Here is a 15,819-nt window from a genome sequence, read left to right as displayed (position 1 = left end):
CATTCCTCTCTCAATAACAGTACAAACATCAACAGTTCAGGACTGATTTGGTAGCTTCAAAAAGATTGGGTTTTACTATCTTTCTTTTCTTTTCTTCACAAATAGGCAGGGGGGGTGTGGTGGAAAGCCAGGGAGCCTGATGCAGGGCTTGGTCCCAGGACCCTGAGATCGTGACCTGAGCCAAAGTCAGAGACTTAACCTACTCAGCCACCAAGCACCCCTAGGTCTTACTATCCTTAACAAGTTTCTTCATGTCATCACTTTTAATTCCAACCCATCACATTTTCATTTTATCCAGGGGGAAGAAAATAAGTAGATGGCATCCATTCCTCTTCCTTTAAGAATACAGTTTAGAAGTTTCATGTATTCCTTCCACTTCTGTTTGACAAGAATTATCCACCCTTGGTTCAAGAAAACCCAGGGACATGGTGTAGCATGAGTTCTGCTAAAACCAGGGGCTGTGTTAGTGAAGAAAGGAAGAAGGCAAAGAGAAAGGAGAGGAAGAAGACAGATAATCGCTATTATAGCCCCCCAATTTGTGTGGGGTCTGTTAGGTCCTTCAGAGGAGTTGAAATTGATCTAGGGCAGCATTATAGGGTTGGTTCACCTAGATCTCAGTGTGGGTATGTGGGAAGTAAGGAAGTGGAGACAAGATCTTATCAGAGGGTACACAAGGTGAAAACTAGTTCATAGAAATCCCAAGACATTATTTTTCTTTTACATTGTGTTGACATTTGCATTGATGTGAAAAGCAAAACTGTTGCTGGAGACTTAGCATGAAGAAAAGCCATGGAACCAAAATGGCTGTGCTAGTAGGCTTATAGCATATTCCGCCACATACTTGAAGAACAGAAAGAAAGAAAGTTTCAGTTAAAAATGTTCCTGGTGAAGCAGTATAAAAAAGTTTATTGTGTCTCAATTTTCAGTACAAATCCATATGTCAGAACAAAATGGGAATCAGAATAAAGCACTTGTGTTACATACTGAACTATAATGGTTGCCTTGAGGCAAAACACCTGTGCAATTGTTTCAGTTGCAAGCTGAGGTAAGCATTTTTTTCATGACAAACCATTTTTACTTGCAAGAATAATTGACAAACTGGTTTAACCAGACTCGGATACTTGGCAAATCCGTTGTCAAAACTGAAAGAAACAAACCTATCACTTCTAGACAAACCACTGACATATTTAATATCAGTGTTAAAAGTATAGTTTTCAAGTGGAAATTAGATATTTGGAAAACTTGTAACTGCAACAGTGAGAGTGACGGCTTCCCATAAATACTTTTCTCATGAACACAATGAGGATATTAAAGAATGAAGTTTTGTGTTATTTTCTAATGATATGTTGTCAACATTTGGAAGATCTTCAAAATGGAGTGCATCAATATTTTCCAAATGACTGACACATGATTTCATATGCATGGTTAAAGATCCATTTTAAAGTTCAAGATAGACAAAATAATTTGATGTAAGAGATGTCAAAATGTTAATCACATTGTTTTAGATTCCAAATTACATATAACTTTATAAAAATCTTCACTTGTTGAGTTTTTGGTGAGTATAAATAGTAATATCCACAATTATCTGAAAAAGCTATTACAATATTCACTTCTCCAATAAATCTGTGTGAGATTGCAAATTACAATTTGCAACCAATTGCATAGAGACACAGCCATGAAAATTTTGCTATCCTCTCTTAAGTCAAATATTAAACAATTCTGCAGAGATCACTCAGATTTAAATGTTATATATATTAACATGCAATGATCATACTTAGTTCTTTGTAATCGTATTAACAAATACATTTTTTTAAATTTCTATTTCAATTTTTACTATAGTAAATATGTGCTTGTATATGTATATGCATATATATGTATGTGTACATATGTGCATATATATATATACATATATGTATATATACATATCTATACAGGGATTTCTCTCTATCATACACAAAGTCTCTTTGAATTTCTCCATAATTTTTAAGAATATAAGGGGGTCCTGAGACCAACTAGTTTGACATCTGCTGGTCAAAGTCATAGAAATTTGAGCTACAGGATTTGCTATTAAGATGACAGAAAAGCTACACTGAAGGCATATAAAGCAGCAGAATGTTTTATGTACATGTCACCTGGATATCACATCTGATACCAGGAAGTAGGAAAACTTTGTCACTCAATTTTCTTTTCTTCTTTTGAGGATAAAGGGGGAATGGTGATAGGATAAAACATGTAAGTAAAAATGAAAATTGCCCTAAGAAAATTATAAAGACTTTTAATTCTGATTCTCCTCCTATTTTAAGCATTGTTAACTTGGGAAGGGTGTTGTCTGAACCAGTATATTGGTATACTGTGAACAATGTAATTGAAATAATGAAGTTGGATAAGTGTTCTTACATCATTTTTGTCTTCTTTCTCCAAAGACCAGTGCAAGGACCTGGGATGTTTCTCTTGACATACTAGCAATGGATTGTGATCTCAGGAAGCACTGTGTAACTAAATTTGCTATTATCTAATTTTTTAACGGTATGTTTGACTGTCAAAATTTTGTAGTCTAAAATAAACTACAAGCAATTGGCCAACTTAAGGACTTACATTACAGATCCATTCCTTAAATATTACAGAATTCATTGATTCTTTGATACCAAATAATTCTTTAAATTCTGTGTGACCATTAACAATGCCTAGTTTAAAATCATGGTTTTCATTACATAGTTGAAGTCACCAAGACACTTGAAACTATACATTTATAAAAACTTAGTTCAAATTGATTTTTGAATATGATAAGAAAATCAGAAAAAAATCAGAACCAGAAAAAAGTAAATGACTATGAAATAGATTTTAAGATAAATGCCATTTAAAATAATATAGAGAGAATAATTATTTTATTAAACAACATTTTAAAAACAGAACTTTGTTCATCTAGTATAAAGTAATTAGTCTTAATTTTTAGCAAATATAGGCTTTTAGGAGTAAGTGTTCAAGCTGTTGTGCACATAGCACAATTAAAAGGAAACTATGATTCAAGGTACTAGCTGGGGAATGGGAGATGAGGGTAGAGTAGTGCATGGTTGGAATTTGAGCTCAAATAGCCACAAACATTGTGGAAAGTAAGTAGGAGGAGTACTGAGCTCTCAACTCCGTATTTCCCAAATAAGAAAGAGGATTTTTCTTAAGTCATTGTATCGTGTGACTCTTCAAGATTGAAATAAAGGTCATTAAAATGACCTAGATGAAATACACTTCCACCCAGCCTTTCCTCTTCTTAGTCAAGGTATAATACTTATAATCTTATAATTATTCTTGTCCAAGCTAGCAAATGTTACTTATGTGTAAATGTCTTTTCTAAGCACGTTTAATCTATGCTATTTAGGAATACCTGTAACATCATACATGAATTATTTTGTCTCACTGAATTTTGTCTCTCTTCATTATTAGAGAAACAACAAAATCTTTTGTTTTCTCCAGATTATATATTTTAATACAAGATAAGGATTGTAATCCCTGTCTGCTTTTCTCGAATGAATGAAATTACTTATAGAAATGTCCTGTAATGACTTTAAATTATTTTCACTTCTATAATTCTACTGTTCATAAATTGCAGTTTATCTTCACATATTTCCATTTGGTTCCTGTGCCAAGTAAAATTTGATTTTTCCTCAATGTTTAATAGCTATATTACCTTATATTGTTGCTTTTAATGTTCTGTAATTATTAGTTTATTAGTTTTGTAACACACCATTAAAACTTGGCAACAACTTACACTTCTTCATTGTCCTCCTTCCTGGGCCAATATTCTCTCAAAATGTCTTTCTAACATTGTGTAAGAATGTTACACATTGTGTAACAACAACATTGTGTAATAATGGTGCATTGCAAAATCATCTACATGCTGTAATAACACATGGACTTTGGCAAAACTAACTGTAAAAATAAAGAGAAAACCAAACATATTTATAGCATTGCAGTTTGAAGTACTTCTCTATCTCAAATAAACTTTAAGGCAGCTAGAAGATATTTGTTACCACGGACAAATCACAGTTTTATACTTCATTTTTATTTCAGGACATATTCAAAATGGATCCAGGTTTTTATTAGATTTTATATCTATTCAAAATTTCCCCTATTATTATAAGTGAAGGGAACCAATTTGAGTTAGTTTATGGTATAACAGAATATAATTGCAAGGATAAATCAGATATCACATATTATTGAAAGTATGAAAAAAAAGAGAAAAAAATCTGTTACAGGCAATCCTCTAATGCATTAAAAAAGAAAGCTGGCCTGGGCACCTGGGTGGCTCAGTGGGTTAAGCCGCTGCCTTCGGCTCAGGTCATGATCTCAGGGTCCTGGGATCGAGTCCCGCATCGGGCTCTCTGCTCAGCAGGGAGTCCGCTTCCTCCTCTCTCTCTGTCTCTCTCTCTCTGGCTGCCTCTATGCCTACTTGTGATCCCTGTCAAATGAATAAATAAAAATCTTTAAAAAAAAAAAAAAAAAAGAAAGCTGGCCTAATGTGGGGAGGTACTATAGCTTAGCAAGAAGTTGTCAATTGATTTTCTAAGAACACCAAATCACTCTGCATAACAAAAATACAGAAAGGTTTCAGTAAAGAGGGGTTATATTGAATAAATGAAAGTCAATAAAGAGAGAGGGTTAAAAGAAAGAAAAAATGCCTGGATATTCAGGAAAGGAGAAAGGGAAATAAGAAAATAGGTTGCAACGAGATGAAAAGACACTGAAGAGGAAAACAAATATGATTTAAAGGATTTTTGCACATTATTCCTGCATGTCAGATATAAATACTATTCTCATTTTCACTTTGAAAATATTAAAATTTCTATTTTCCTTGCATGCGTTACAGGGTTGTAAATACTTGGTGACACATATGGGACAGAAAGAGTCATATTTCATTTAGAAATAAAAAAAGTTGTATAACAAAGTCTCAGAGGCAGAAATGTACTGGATTTAGGGGTCAAGTGGAAATAAGGGTTTGAATGATACTTGAATTCTCTGTCCCAGATTGTGTCTACATGCCAGCTTCACTGTTATCCACCACAGACAGGATTCTGCAAAAGAAATGGTTAGTTACCCCTCTCACACCCATAACCCAAGATCTTACTGATAGGTAGAGACGGGCCCTTTTAGCTATGGTCTGAATGTTTGTGTTCTCTCAAAATTCACATGTTGGAATCTTAACCCCCCAGATGATGGTATTATGAGTTGGAGACTTTGGGAGGTGTTTCAGTCATCAGGATAGAGCCATTGTGAATGGGATTAGTTGTTTTGTTTGTTTGTTTGTTTGTTTGTTTTTAAGATTTTATTTATTTATCTTTTGGGAGAGAGAGAATGACAAAGATAGCCACAGAAAACATCAGCAGGAAGGAGGGAGAAGCATGCCTCCCACTGAGCAGGGAGCCACATCTGGGGCTTGATCCTAGGACCCTGGGATCATGACCTGAGCTGAAGACAGGCACTTAACCAATTGAGCCACCGAAGGCACCCCATGGGATTAGTATTTTTATAAATAAAACTCCAAAGAGATATCTCATTGCTCCGTGATATGAAGACATACCTAGAAATTAGCAGTTTACAGTGCTGAAGAGGGAAAGCCTTTACCAGAACCCTACCATGTTGGCCCCTTGACTGGGACTTCTGGCCTCCAGAACTGTCAACTATTTATAAGCCACTACCCTCTGGGTATTTGGTTAGAACAGTTAACTAACACACTGTTTCATGTCCCTTTGAAAGAATGAGGGAAGGAATTCACCTGCTTAATGGCAAAACAAACAGAACATGATATGCATATTTTAACAGGCGATCCATTTATATAGATTAGGAAACATTTTATATAAAATGACAACTCACTGTCCTATGATTCTAGAAGTTGAACTAAAATATTAGAAAACATATCACAGAGCTTTTATCAAATATTTATTGAGCACTTGTTATCCTTGGATTTGAGAGCTATGTCTAGGAACTCCAGCAGATAACCAAACATTCAGATTTTCTATAAACTGCCTAAATCTCATATTTTCAGAGTGTTCCAGTGGTCAGGTCAATCCTTCCCAAACACATTAACAGCTATAGTTCATTTCAGCTATCCAGACTTATTTTATCATCTCTTACCCAAAGACACTGTTAAATCTTTAAACTCATTTTCGTTTCTCAAGTGTTCATTTTTGTTTTTGATTTTTGTTCTTCCCCTTAGTTCATGATCATAGTATCATTCTGAATTGTACTAGAATTAGAGATCAGGAGTAGAGGGAGGGAAAAATGGAATGTTGACTGACTTTATGAAATAATCCAAACTCCATATTCGTGTATCAATTTGAAATGGCATTTGAATTAAAATCATTTTGATCTATAGGGTTTTAGACTACTCCTCTGGGTGTTATATTAGTTAAAAATACATATGTATGTGTATATATAATGTATATATTTATATATATTTTGTATATATTTATATATTTGTATGTATATTATACAAAAGCCACTGGTGGCTAATAAACAAACATATGTATATATACATGTATTTATATCCCATCTACATTATATACATCTATACATAGATATTACATGTGTGTATATACATCCATATATACACTAGAGAAATTACTAGTAAAATATTCAATATTATTTGATAAACACTCACTATTCAGGATTCAATCTGGTTTGCACTCCATATAATGAAAACTTAAGTTACAATATCCTGTATTTAGCATAGCATGTATTCATAACATTAAAGATTTCAATGATATATGGATTAAATACTTTTAAAACACTCAATAACACTTTTAAAGATAGAGTAAATGTTTGAACATATGTCAGCAAATGTTTGTTTTATAAGGAACCAGACAACAAATGCTATAGGGTTTCAGGACCATATAACTACGTGGCAACTATCTAGTTCTGCCATTATAGTTGGAAAGTAGCCATAGACAATATGTAAATGAATGAGTGTGTTTCTTTACATATGGGTATCAAAATGTTAGTTCCATACAGTTCTCATTAACCAAAAAATGCCTTTCTACTTTTGTTTTTTTTTTAACAATTTGAAATGTAAGGAGCAGTCTTTCCTTAGGGACTGATACAAAAAGAGGTGAAGGTCCAGTTAAGCCCACGTGCCAATTTGTTAAACCCCACTCTTGAGCATATATAGGAAGTGCACGACATATTTCTCAGATAAGAATAACATAGACCTAAACTTATTTTACCCTGTGATGTTAGAGAAGGGATTTTATCTTATCTCATCTTCCACTATTAATGAAGAAGAGATAATTTCATAAAAACATTTTAATCAATTCCTAGTGGTTTGCTGCTACCTGCGTATATTGGCTCAGGAGAGCCAATTATGCATATCACAAGAATTGGCAAATGCTATAAATTAGGATTTTTATCCCCCCTAGAAAGTTGGTTGTTAAACTTTTACCAACATACATTCAATGTACTATTTCTAAGTATCCTTGGCCATTCTGTGAAGAATATATAACAGCACAAGATAATGGAGTTGGTAACAGCACAAAATAATGGAGTTGAATCATTTTGTAGGGATTATGTATGAATATTTTTAATAATTGCTTTAATTATTTTTCTTTAATGAAGAGAGTATGTCATTGTTCCTTATCTCAAAAGTTCTAGAATAGCAGCAAAAGTATACTACCTTAAAGAAGGCAGATTACCACAGGCTTCACAATTTATTCAAGTAAGAATGAGGATTTTAATGTCACATGAATTCATGAAAGTAATAGTGATTCAGTATAAACTTGGTGAGATTGATCTGAGTGAGTATCCTGTTTTATTTCAAGGATGAATTACACCATGCACTACAAAGAAAAACTTCAACCTACATGTCTTTATAGAGAAAGTGTTAAGAAATCATCTTACTCGTTGAGGTTCATTTTGCAGGTCTCATTTTGTTTGGTTTTCCTTATTATTCCACATTTTAAACAATACTAAGGGTGTGATGAAGGCAAGAAAAAAGCGGAGAAAAATTCCTTAAAGGAAGGACCAAAAATAAAATCTCAAATGGAAGTGAATTACAGGTATTGCTTATTTACTTACTTTTTTCAGAAAATTTTTAAAACAAACTTCACAAATATCCGAACATTTTTTTCATTGTATCCTACTAACAGATTGTAGTACCTAGTTTGTTGTTGTTATTGTTCCCTAATGTCATTTTATAACATTCTATTAAAATTGAAAAAAAAAGAAAAAGCAAAACGGAAATAAATCCCACATTCCTAGTAAAAGAAGAATTGTGATGGAAAGAAATTCTAATTCAACAAAATCTTTTATCTAGCAAGAAGTCTGCATTTTGTGTGTGTGTAATGAGTGATAGCCAACATAGGAATTATGCTTAATTAAAAAAAGAGAAAGTTAAGGAAAGCCTCTGGTGATCTCTGACTTACTTAGGTTAAAAGTATTAGAGAACCAATATATATTTCTATAGTTTATTAAATTTAGTTCCATTTATTTTTCATTTAGTACCAAATAATGTATCTTTCTTTTATTCCTTTTTATCATCTTTATTTTACTCTGCTTATTTATTCTGTATAGATCCAACTTGGATTGTTTCATATTTTCATACTTTTCTTACAAATCCTGTACTTTCATGACATCTTTGTATGTTTAAGTTTTATTTATTTTTACTAGAATTAATGCAGCTCTCATGATATATTTTATCCCACTATCTGTTCACTTTCAGTTTCCATTTCTCCCCTCACCCCTTAAACATATCTTCAGATTCTATGTATTTTTCCTTTTTTTTTTTTTTAAAGGTTTATTTATTTTAGAGACAGAGAGGGAGAGAGAGCACAAGAGGGAGGAAAAGAGATTTGGAAGCAGACTCTGCCATGGGCAGCATCCCACTTTAAAATAAATGTACTGGGAAGGGCTCCATCTCATGATCCTGAGATCACAACCTAAGCGGAAACCAAGAGTTGGAGGCTTAACCATCTGTGCTGCCTAGGCACCCCGTATTATATTCCAATCTCACAATTTTACATGCACTGATAATTGCCATTCCAGTTGTTCAAATTTCTCCTGGACTTCAGATGTTTATTTCCTGCTCTAGCTGTATTTGTTTTGTTTAAAAACAAAACAAAGTATTAGCGAGGATGTGGAATGTTTGGAACTATCACTCCACAATGTTTGGAACTATCACTGGCTGGTGGAAATACAAAATGGAGCAACCACCTTTGAAAACATTTTGGCATCAACTCAAAATCTTAAATATAAAGTTATCTTATGACATCAATTTCACTCTTAGGTATATACCCAAGAAAATAAACAACCAAGTCCACTTAAAAAAAATGTACACGAATGCTCACAGCAACATTATTCTTACTAGCACAAAAGCGGAAACAACCCAAACGTCTATCAACAAATTAATGGAGAATACAAATGTGATGTACCCACACCGCTGATACTCTCTACAATACAGATAAACCTGAAAGCACTACACTATGTAACAGAAGCCAGTCACAAAAGACCATGTACTATATGACTCTATTTATATGAAATGTTAAAAATAGGCAAATTCTTGGGACAGATAGTAGATTAGACAAATTTCTAGAGGCAAATATCCCCTGGCTGGGTGTGCTAGTGTGGGGAAGGATTGCTAATTGATACTAGGTTGCTTTTTGGGACAACAAAAATGTTCTTAAAATGTGGTATTTGCATAAATTTTGAGTATTCTAAAAACTTCTGAATTACAAAAATGATGCCAATGATTTATTTTGAAATTTGACTTTGAAAAGATCTATAGACTTTCAGTTTTGTTTTTTTTTTTTCTTCAGTGAAAAAATCTGTAATAATAGATTTCTTGAGAAGAAATCTATTACAAGCATTATGTAACAGAGATACTAACATAGATAAAAGTTTGGTGATATTTTCCTATATTTCCCTTAGCTTTTTATTTGCTGTATTTTTCTAAAAATCTGACTTCAAATAAATAAATACAACTTCTCAAAGTAATTGTTGCAAAATCCAAAAACTGTGCTTCACAAAATTAGCTCAGACACAAATATTTTGAGTCTGTCATTATTCATATAAATTGTTACAGGTTTTTCCAGCAATTTTCAGAGATTCATGTAGAATGAGGTTGATTCATGTTTATTCATGTTACTATGAGCACAGCTCAAAGAAAATGAACTTTAAATTCTTTTATTTGAAAATTATATATTGAGAAATTTCACTGCATGATCCTGCTTACTCCCTCTGCTTACAATATAGCTGTAGGGTTTGTGCTTTTCTATTCACTGTAATACAATTATTAGTTAACTACCCCACGAAACAGAATGATTTCTTGATTCTGATAATAAAAGAAAATGAAAAACAAAGAAGTGTCAGTACACGGGTTCTCCATTGGATTATTGCTTTAGAAAATACAATTTGTTATTCTGAGACTTAAAAGAAAACACCATGCTATGTATATTTCCATATCTGCATTCAGAAAATAAAGAGAGCTCACTGTCAAAACAATATCCTTTGTTGTCTATATGCCACAAATGTCTTACCTTTGTCTTGGCAAGCTGATGAGGGGTTGTTTATGACACCTCTTGCTAAGGCTAAAGAGCTTGTGTACAATTTTCTGCGCCTTTAGGAATAGTTGCTTCATGCTGTTCTCCAGTTGTTCATAGCGGCGCTGAAAATTAGAATCCATTGTCCACAAATGCATTATGGTAGATGTGTTGAGGAAATAATTCATGGGTAGCCTTTTCATAAAGAACTTGAATTCATCTGGAAAAATGTTAAAATTCCATACTTTAATACAACAATTATTTTTCCTTTTCCCCAAACACATTTAATATGTTAATAGAAAAACAAATACTATTGTTTTGTGTGTAGCAAATTAATAGCAAGTTGCGATTTTTTTTTGATGCTTTAGAATTGTTTTCTTTTTTATTCCCCTTAAAATAGAACTTTCATGGTAAAAGATAATTAAAATAATTTGCACTAAAACAAATAGTGTGGCCAGAAAGTTTAAGCTGAATTTAATTTTTCCATGTTCTCCTTTCAATGGTATTTGAATGAACTTTCTCCCACAAGTAGAAGTCATTAATCTAGCTTTCATTTTTGGCATTAGTATCAATACTTCTTTCTAGGTTTTTTATGTTAAAGAAATATTTTCATTACTCAGTATAGAAAATGTATATTCATTACTAAGTGATCATATTAATGTTCAAAGAAAAAGAGAAAGCTTTTAAAACAAAAAAATACAATAGTCAACCATGAATTCTGGTTAAACAAAAAAACTAACAAAATAGTTAAAAGCAAACTGTATACCAAAGAGAAAAGTTTTTAAAGAATTTAAAGCTCTAATTCTGGCTTTGTTTTTATGCTGATAATTATCATATCTGAAATTGTTTTCTTCTCAAATGTCTGATTAACCAACAAAGAAACAAAAGTCAATGCTACACTAAAGTAAGCAATCATCTCACTGTCTATTAATTATCTAAATACAAAAGGTAGCTGAGACAACAGCCAAAAGATGCAAACAACCCAACTATCCATCCATAGATGAATATATATACTAATTATGATATACATAAATGAATATTGACTCATAAAAATAAAATGAAGTTCTGATACATGTCACAGCATGAATAAACCTTGAAAATATATAACTGAAATAAGCTAGATCAGAAAAAAAAGACAAATATTATATGATTCCACTTATATAGAATATCTAAAATATTCATGTTCCATGAGATAAAAAATAGATTAGAGCGGTGCCTGGGTGGCTCAGTGGGTTAAGACTCTGCCTTCAACTCAGGTCATGATCTCAGTGTCCTGGGATCAAGTTCTGCATTAGGTTCTCCACTCAGTGGAGAGCCTGCTTCCCCCTCCCTCTGCCTGCCTCTCTGCCTCCTTGTGATCTCTCTCTCTGTCAAATAAATAAATAAATACATACATAGTTAAATAAAATCTTTAAAAAAATAAATTAGAATTTACCAGGGGGTAAGGAACGAGTGAATACAACATTATTGCATATTAGCTACACAATTTGTGATGATGAAAACCGTTTGGAAAAAAGATTGGAGTGACAATTTTACAACATTGTTAATGTAACTAATGTCACTGAATCATACAGATAAAATGACAAATTTTATGTTATATAATTTTACCTCTATTAAAACATTTTCATACACCAAGAAGAGATAGTATAGCCTTTCCCCCGCCTCACTTTTTCTTCCAAAGCAAATATGAAGAGGGACTCAAAAAAAAAAAAAAAAAAAAAAAAAAACAAAACAAACAAAACCCAACTCTTTCTATTGCTTTTACTATTTCTTTAAAACATCAGTTTTGTTAAGAATATCATGTTGCACCCATTTCACTGTAGTAGATGACTGAGTTACCTCCCCACAAAAAGCAGGAACCCACAACAAGATTTCTAAAGTGTTTTCAGTGGCTAAAGAAGTATTATTTGGCAAGTGAGACAGATGATATTTTAGTCATTATTCTACCCATCAAAAAGTTACATAGTATGCATTAAACCTTAGCCTCTCCTTGCCTTCAATTCCTCTTCTGAAACTGAATTTTTCAGTGTACTTTGTGGATGATAATGTCTCATTTCACTTTAAAATTGTATGATGTTATAAACAGCTTTTTAAATCACCATTTAGTTAGTTTTAAATATCCAACTCAAAAACAGTTGTTTTAAATGTTCTGTTGCAGCTACTTTTATTTAACTGGAATTGGACAAGGTGTGTCAATAGCCATTTCTAGGTTGTGTGTCTAACACAATGTTTTAAAACCTCCAAATTATCATTTCTTTATGCCATTCACTTGGGCAAATTACATTAATACATATACATATTTAGAGCAATTAATTTGTATTTATTTTATGTATTAGAGCTATTTCAGTATTCAGATCCAGACTCTTCATCAATGCTACAAATACAACTTTTTGGCAATTAATAAAAAATTACATTCGTGTATATTGGAGTTATTACTTCATCTAGAGCAAATGAATACAGAGCTCTGGCATCTTTTGGACATTTATGGCATCAACTTTTACCAGAAGAAGAAGGAAAACGTAAAATAAAAGGAAAAAAGTGATTTATGAAGGAAGCTTTTTGAAGATGTATCCATTTGATATGCTTTAATCTTTTTTTTTTAAGTAAGCAGGGTATAAATAAGAGATGCATTTTAAAATTCCAATTTCACAGTACCCTACATTTCGTTTGGTCCCATATGTCTCTTTTGAGAAATTCCCTCTTTTGAATAAAAGAATTGATGCATGGAAATTGGAAAGCATTTCTTGGATTATTCACAGAGCAGATGTCGCCACTTTGAAAACTAATCATTCATTTCATTGTCATCTTTTACTTGAACACTTTTGATAAGACTTTATTGTTTCATGGCTAGGCATATTTTAATTATTTTCATTGTTTGTTCTAATACTATTCTGAAAGTCTCTAAATTAGTAAATTTTATTCAAATTAAATAATGTTTTAAAATGAAATGTATTTTATATTACCAAAGTGTATGTAATATTATATGTCAGCTGAAAACCATCACTATGTAATTTCTAAGAAACACAGTTTTAACATGGCACTTGAATAATTACTTCATTATGAAGTCATTAAGAGTCACTACTGACAGTCATTCAAAACATTTATTAAACACCTGTTGTGCACAGAGCATACAGATGTTTCGGTCCATGAGAGCGACCATGGATAAACCTTTCATCTTATTTTTTTAAATGGCAAATGATTTGAGATAATTTCTGATATTAAAATAACATCTCCCATTTCTGAAATTCATTCTACATAGAAGTCAAGAGAATCTCCAGAAATATTTATCTTTTCTTTTATGCTTGGTAAGTAGTAAAATCCATATTTATAGAATGTGGACATGAGATTTGAATGATACAGAAGAATTGTTATATTAGCGATTTACGTAACTACAAAAAGAAAATACAATGATTTGGGGAGCAAAATAACATTTTATCCTACAGTTGTTGCCAAAAGCCATTTTGAAGGTCAAGTACTATTGCTTTTCAAGTGGCAAGTAAACAATGACTAGCCATACATTTGGGGGTGAGTAAATTTGTAAAAAAAAAAACAAATTAATGTTATATAAAAATGACCCCGAAAAACTAAATTTAATTTCTAGGTTATTAGAGAGTCACTAATCCAGAAATACCTGTTAAGTATGTACTAACTGAGTACTTTTGCTCAGCATGGTCTTGAGGACTATGGAGAAACAAAATAATACAGCAACAATAATAATAAACACACTCTTGCTTGCAGGAATGTATAGTCAATTGGTCTTAACAAAACGAATTCACATGAAGCAAAGAATAATGTGGAGAAAAATGCACGATGTGAATGAACTCTGCAGAGGCAAAGAGAATTAGGCTAGGTGACTCTTTTCCAGTAAGTTATAGAGGACTAGAGAGCCATCATCTTGACTCTCTATACTGCTACTACTTCTCTATTAAAAATGAAGTATTTTTTTTAAATAGTTGAACAAGTTTTGATCCTTCTCTCTCCTTTCCCCTGATAGTAACTCTAGTTAACACCCAATATTTAATTAGCTAATTTTGGAACTAATTTGTTCTCCCCCATCCCAATCTCCCTTTGTCTCTCTCATTAGTTCTTACTTTGACAAGAACTCTTTTAAGTGCTTTAAATATTAATTAATTAATTAATAATCCCTCCACTAATCCTTCATGTAAATTTTACTGACTTTATTATGTTTGTAGAATACAGATGATCTTTACTTTCTTACCTCTAATGTTAGCAAAAATTTTTATTAATACCTAAGGCATTAACATACGGAGCTTATGTATTTATATGTTTGTACTCTATTCTCATGCTTCACAATTGAATTAAATAGGTAAGAGTAGAAAACTGAAAGTTTCAGGGTATAAAATAACCAGTCATAAATAGGTAAACCCTGATTTATGTTTCTGTCTATATTGATTAGCATGAAAATCACTGACCAATATTACTGATTATGTATTTTTAAATATTCAGAATCTCTGTTCAGAACTGATTTAGAGTATATTTTCAAAGGTGCTGTGCATTCTTTTTTTTTTTTTTTTTTTTTTTTCTTTTTAAGGAGGCCTCTGACCCAGTGTGGAGCTTGATGCAGGACTTGAACTCATAATCCTGAGATCAAGAAGCTTAACCAATTGAGGCACCCAAGTTCCTCCTAAAGCATTCTAAATTTTTTTAGAGCTTCGAGAACATATACTTTACTTCCTCAAAATTGTAGAAAAGTAATCAGGTATTTTTCATTATTATTTAGAAATTTTTTTGAGTTATAAATACATGAAAATAATCCAGAACAGAATCTGCTTCTATTAGAAAGCAGGACTGTGGTTAGGAAGGACTGAGGGAGGAAACTGGTGTTTTTGTGAATTCATATGAATGTGTTATTTGATTAAAATTGAAATAAATATTGTGAATTAATATAAAAAGCCTAAAATACTACTGAATTATCAATGCACTATGTGCATGTCTTACGTGTACGACATTTTAAAAAAGTGATCTTATTTAATTGTTTGTTAATACAAAAGTAAAATCCTGTTGGTTCACATTTCATGCATTTTTTTCTGAAAAATTAACATATTGAGACAATCAAAGTATCTTTTCAGTAGAAATGACCATGCGTTATGGATAACAATTTTAATTATTCTGAAAGTATAGAAACAGTCTCATCATCATAATAAAATATTGTATAGTATCTAGCAAAATAAGCAGGGAACAGGCATCTTAAAATGAAAGACGGTAACAGACCAAAAAATGTGGGTCAGATGTATTCGAAGAATCTATGAAACATTGTTTTTAAACAGAATCATCATTT

General features: G+C 32.1%; 1 protein-coding gene across 3 annotated transcripts in view; it reads right to left on the bottom strand.

Annotated features, from left to right (window-relative positions):
- BRINP3 (BMP/retinoic acid inducible neural specific 3) overlaps nucleotides 1-15,819 on the bottom strand; it is a 402,288-nt gene that overhangs the window by 59,597 nt on the left and 326,872 nt on the right. For all 3 annotated transcript variants that reach the window (XM_004751486.3, XM_004751488.3, XM_004751487.3), the window contains exon 7: nucleotides 10,518-10,740. In XM_004751486.3, coding sequence (XP_004751543.1) covers nucleotides 10,518-10,740 — 223 coding nt within the window. The remainder of the gene's footprint in view (nucleotides 1-10,517; nucleotides 10,741-15,819) is intronic.

The sequence above is a fragment of the Mustela putorius genome, unplaced genomic scaffold (genome assembly GCF_011764305.1).
Source record: "Mustela putorius furo isolate JIRA1106 unplaced genomic scaffold, ASM1176430v1.1 tig00000508_pilon_pilon_pilon, whole genome shotgun sequence".
NCBI lineage: Eukaryota > Metazoa > Chordata > Mammalia > Carnivora > Mustelidae > Mustela > Mustela putorius.
This window is presented reverse-complemented; position numbering and strand designations above follow the sequence as displayed.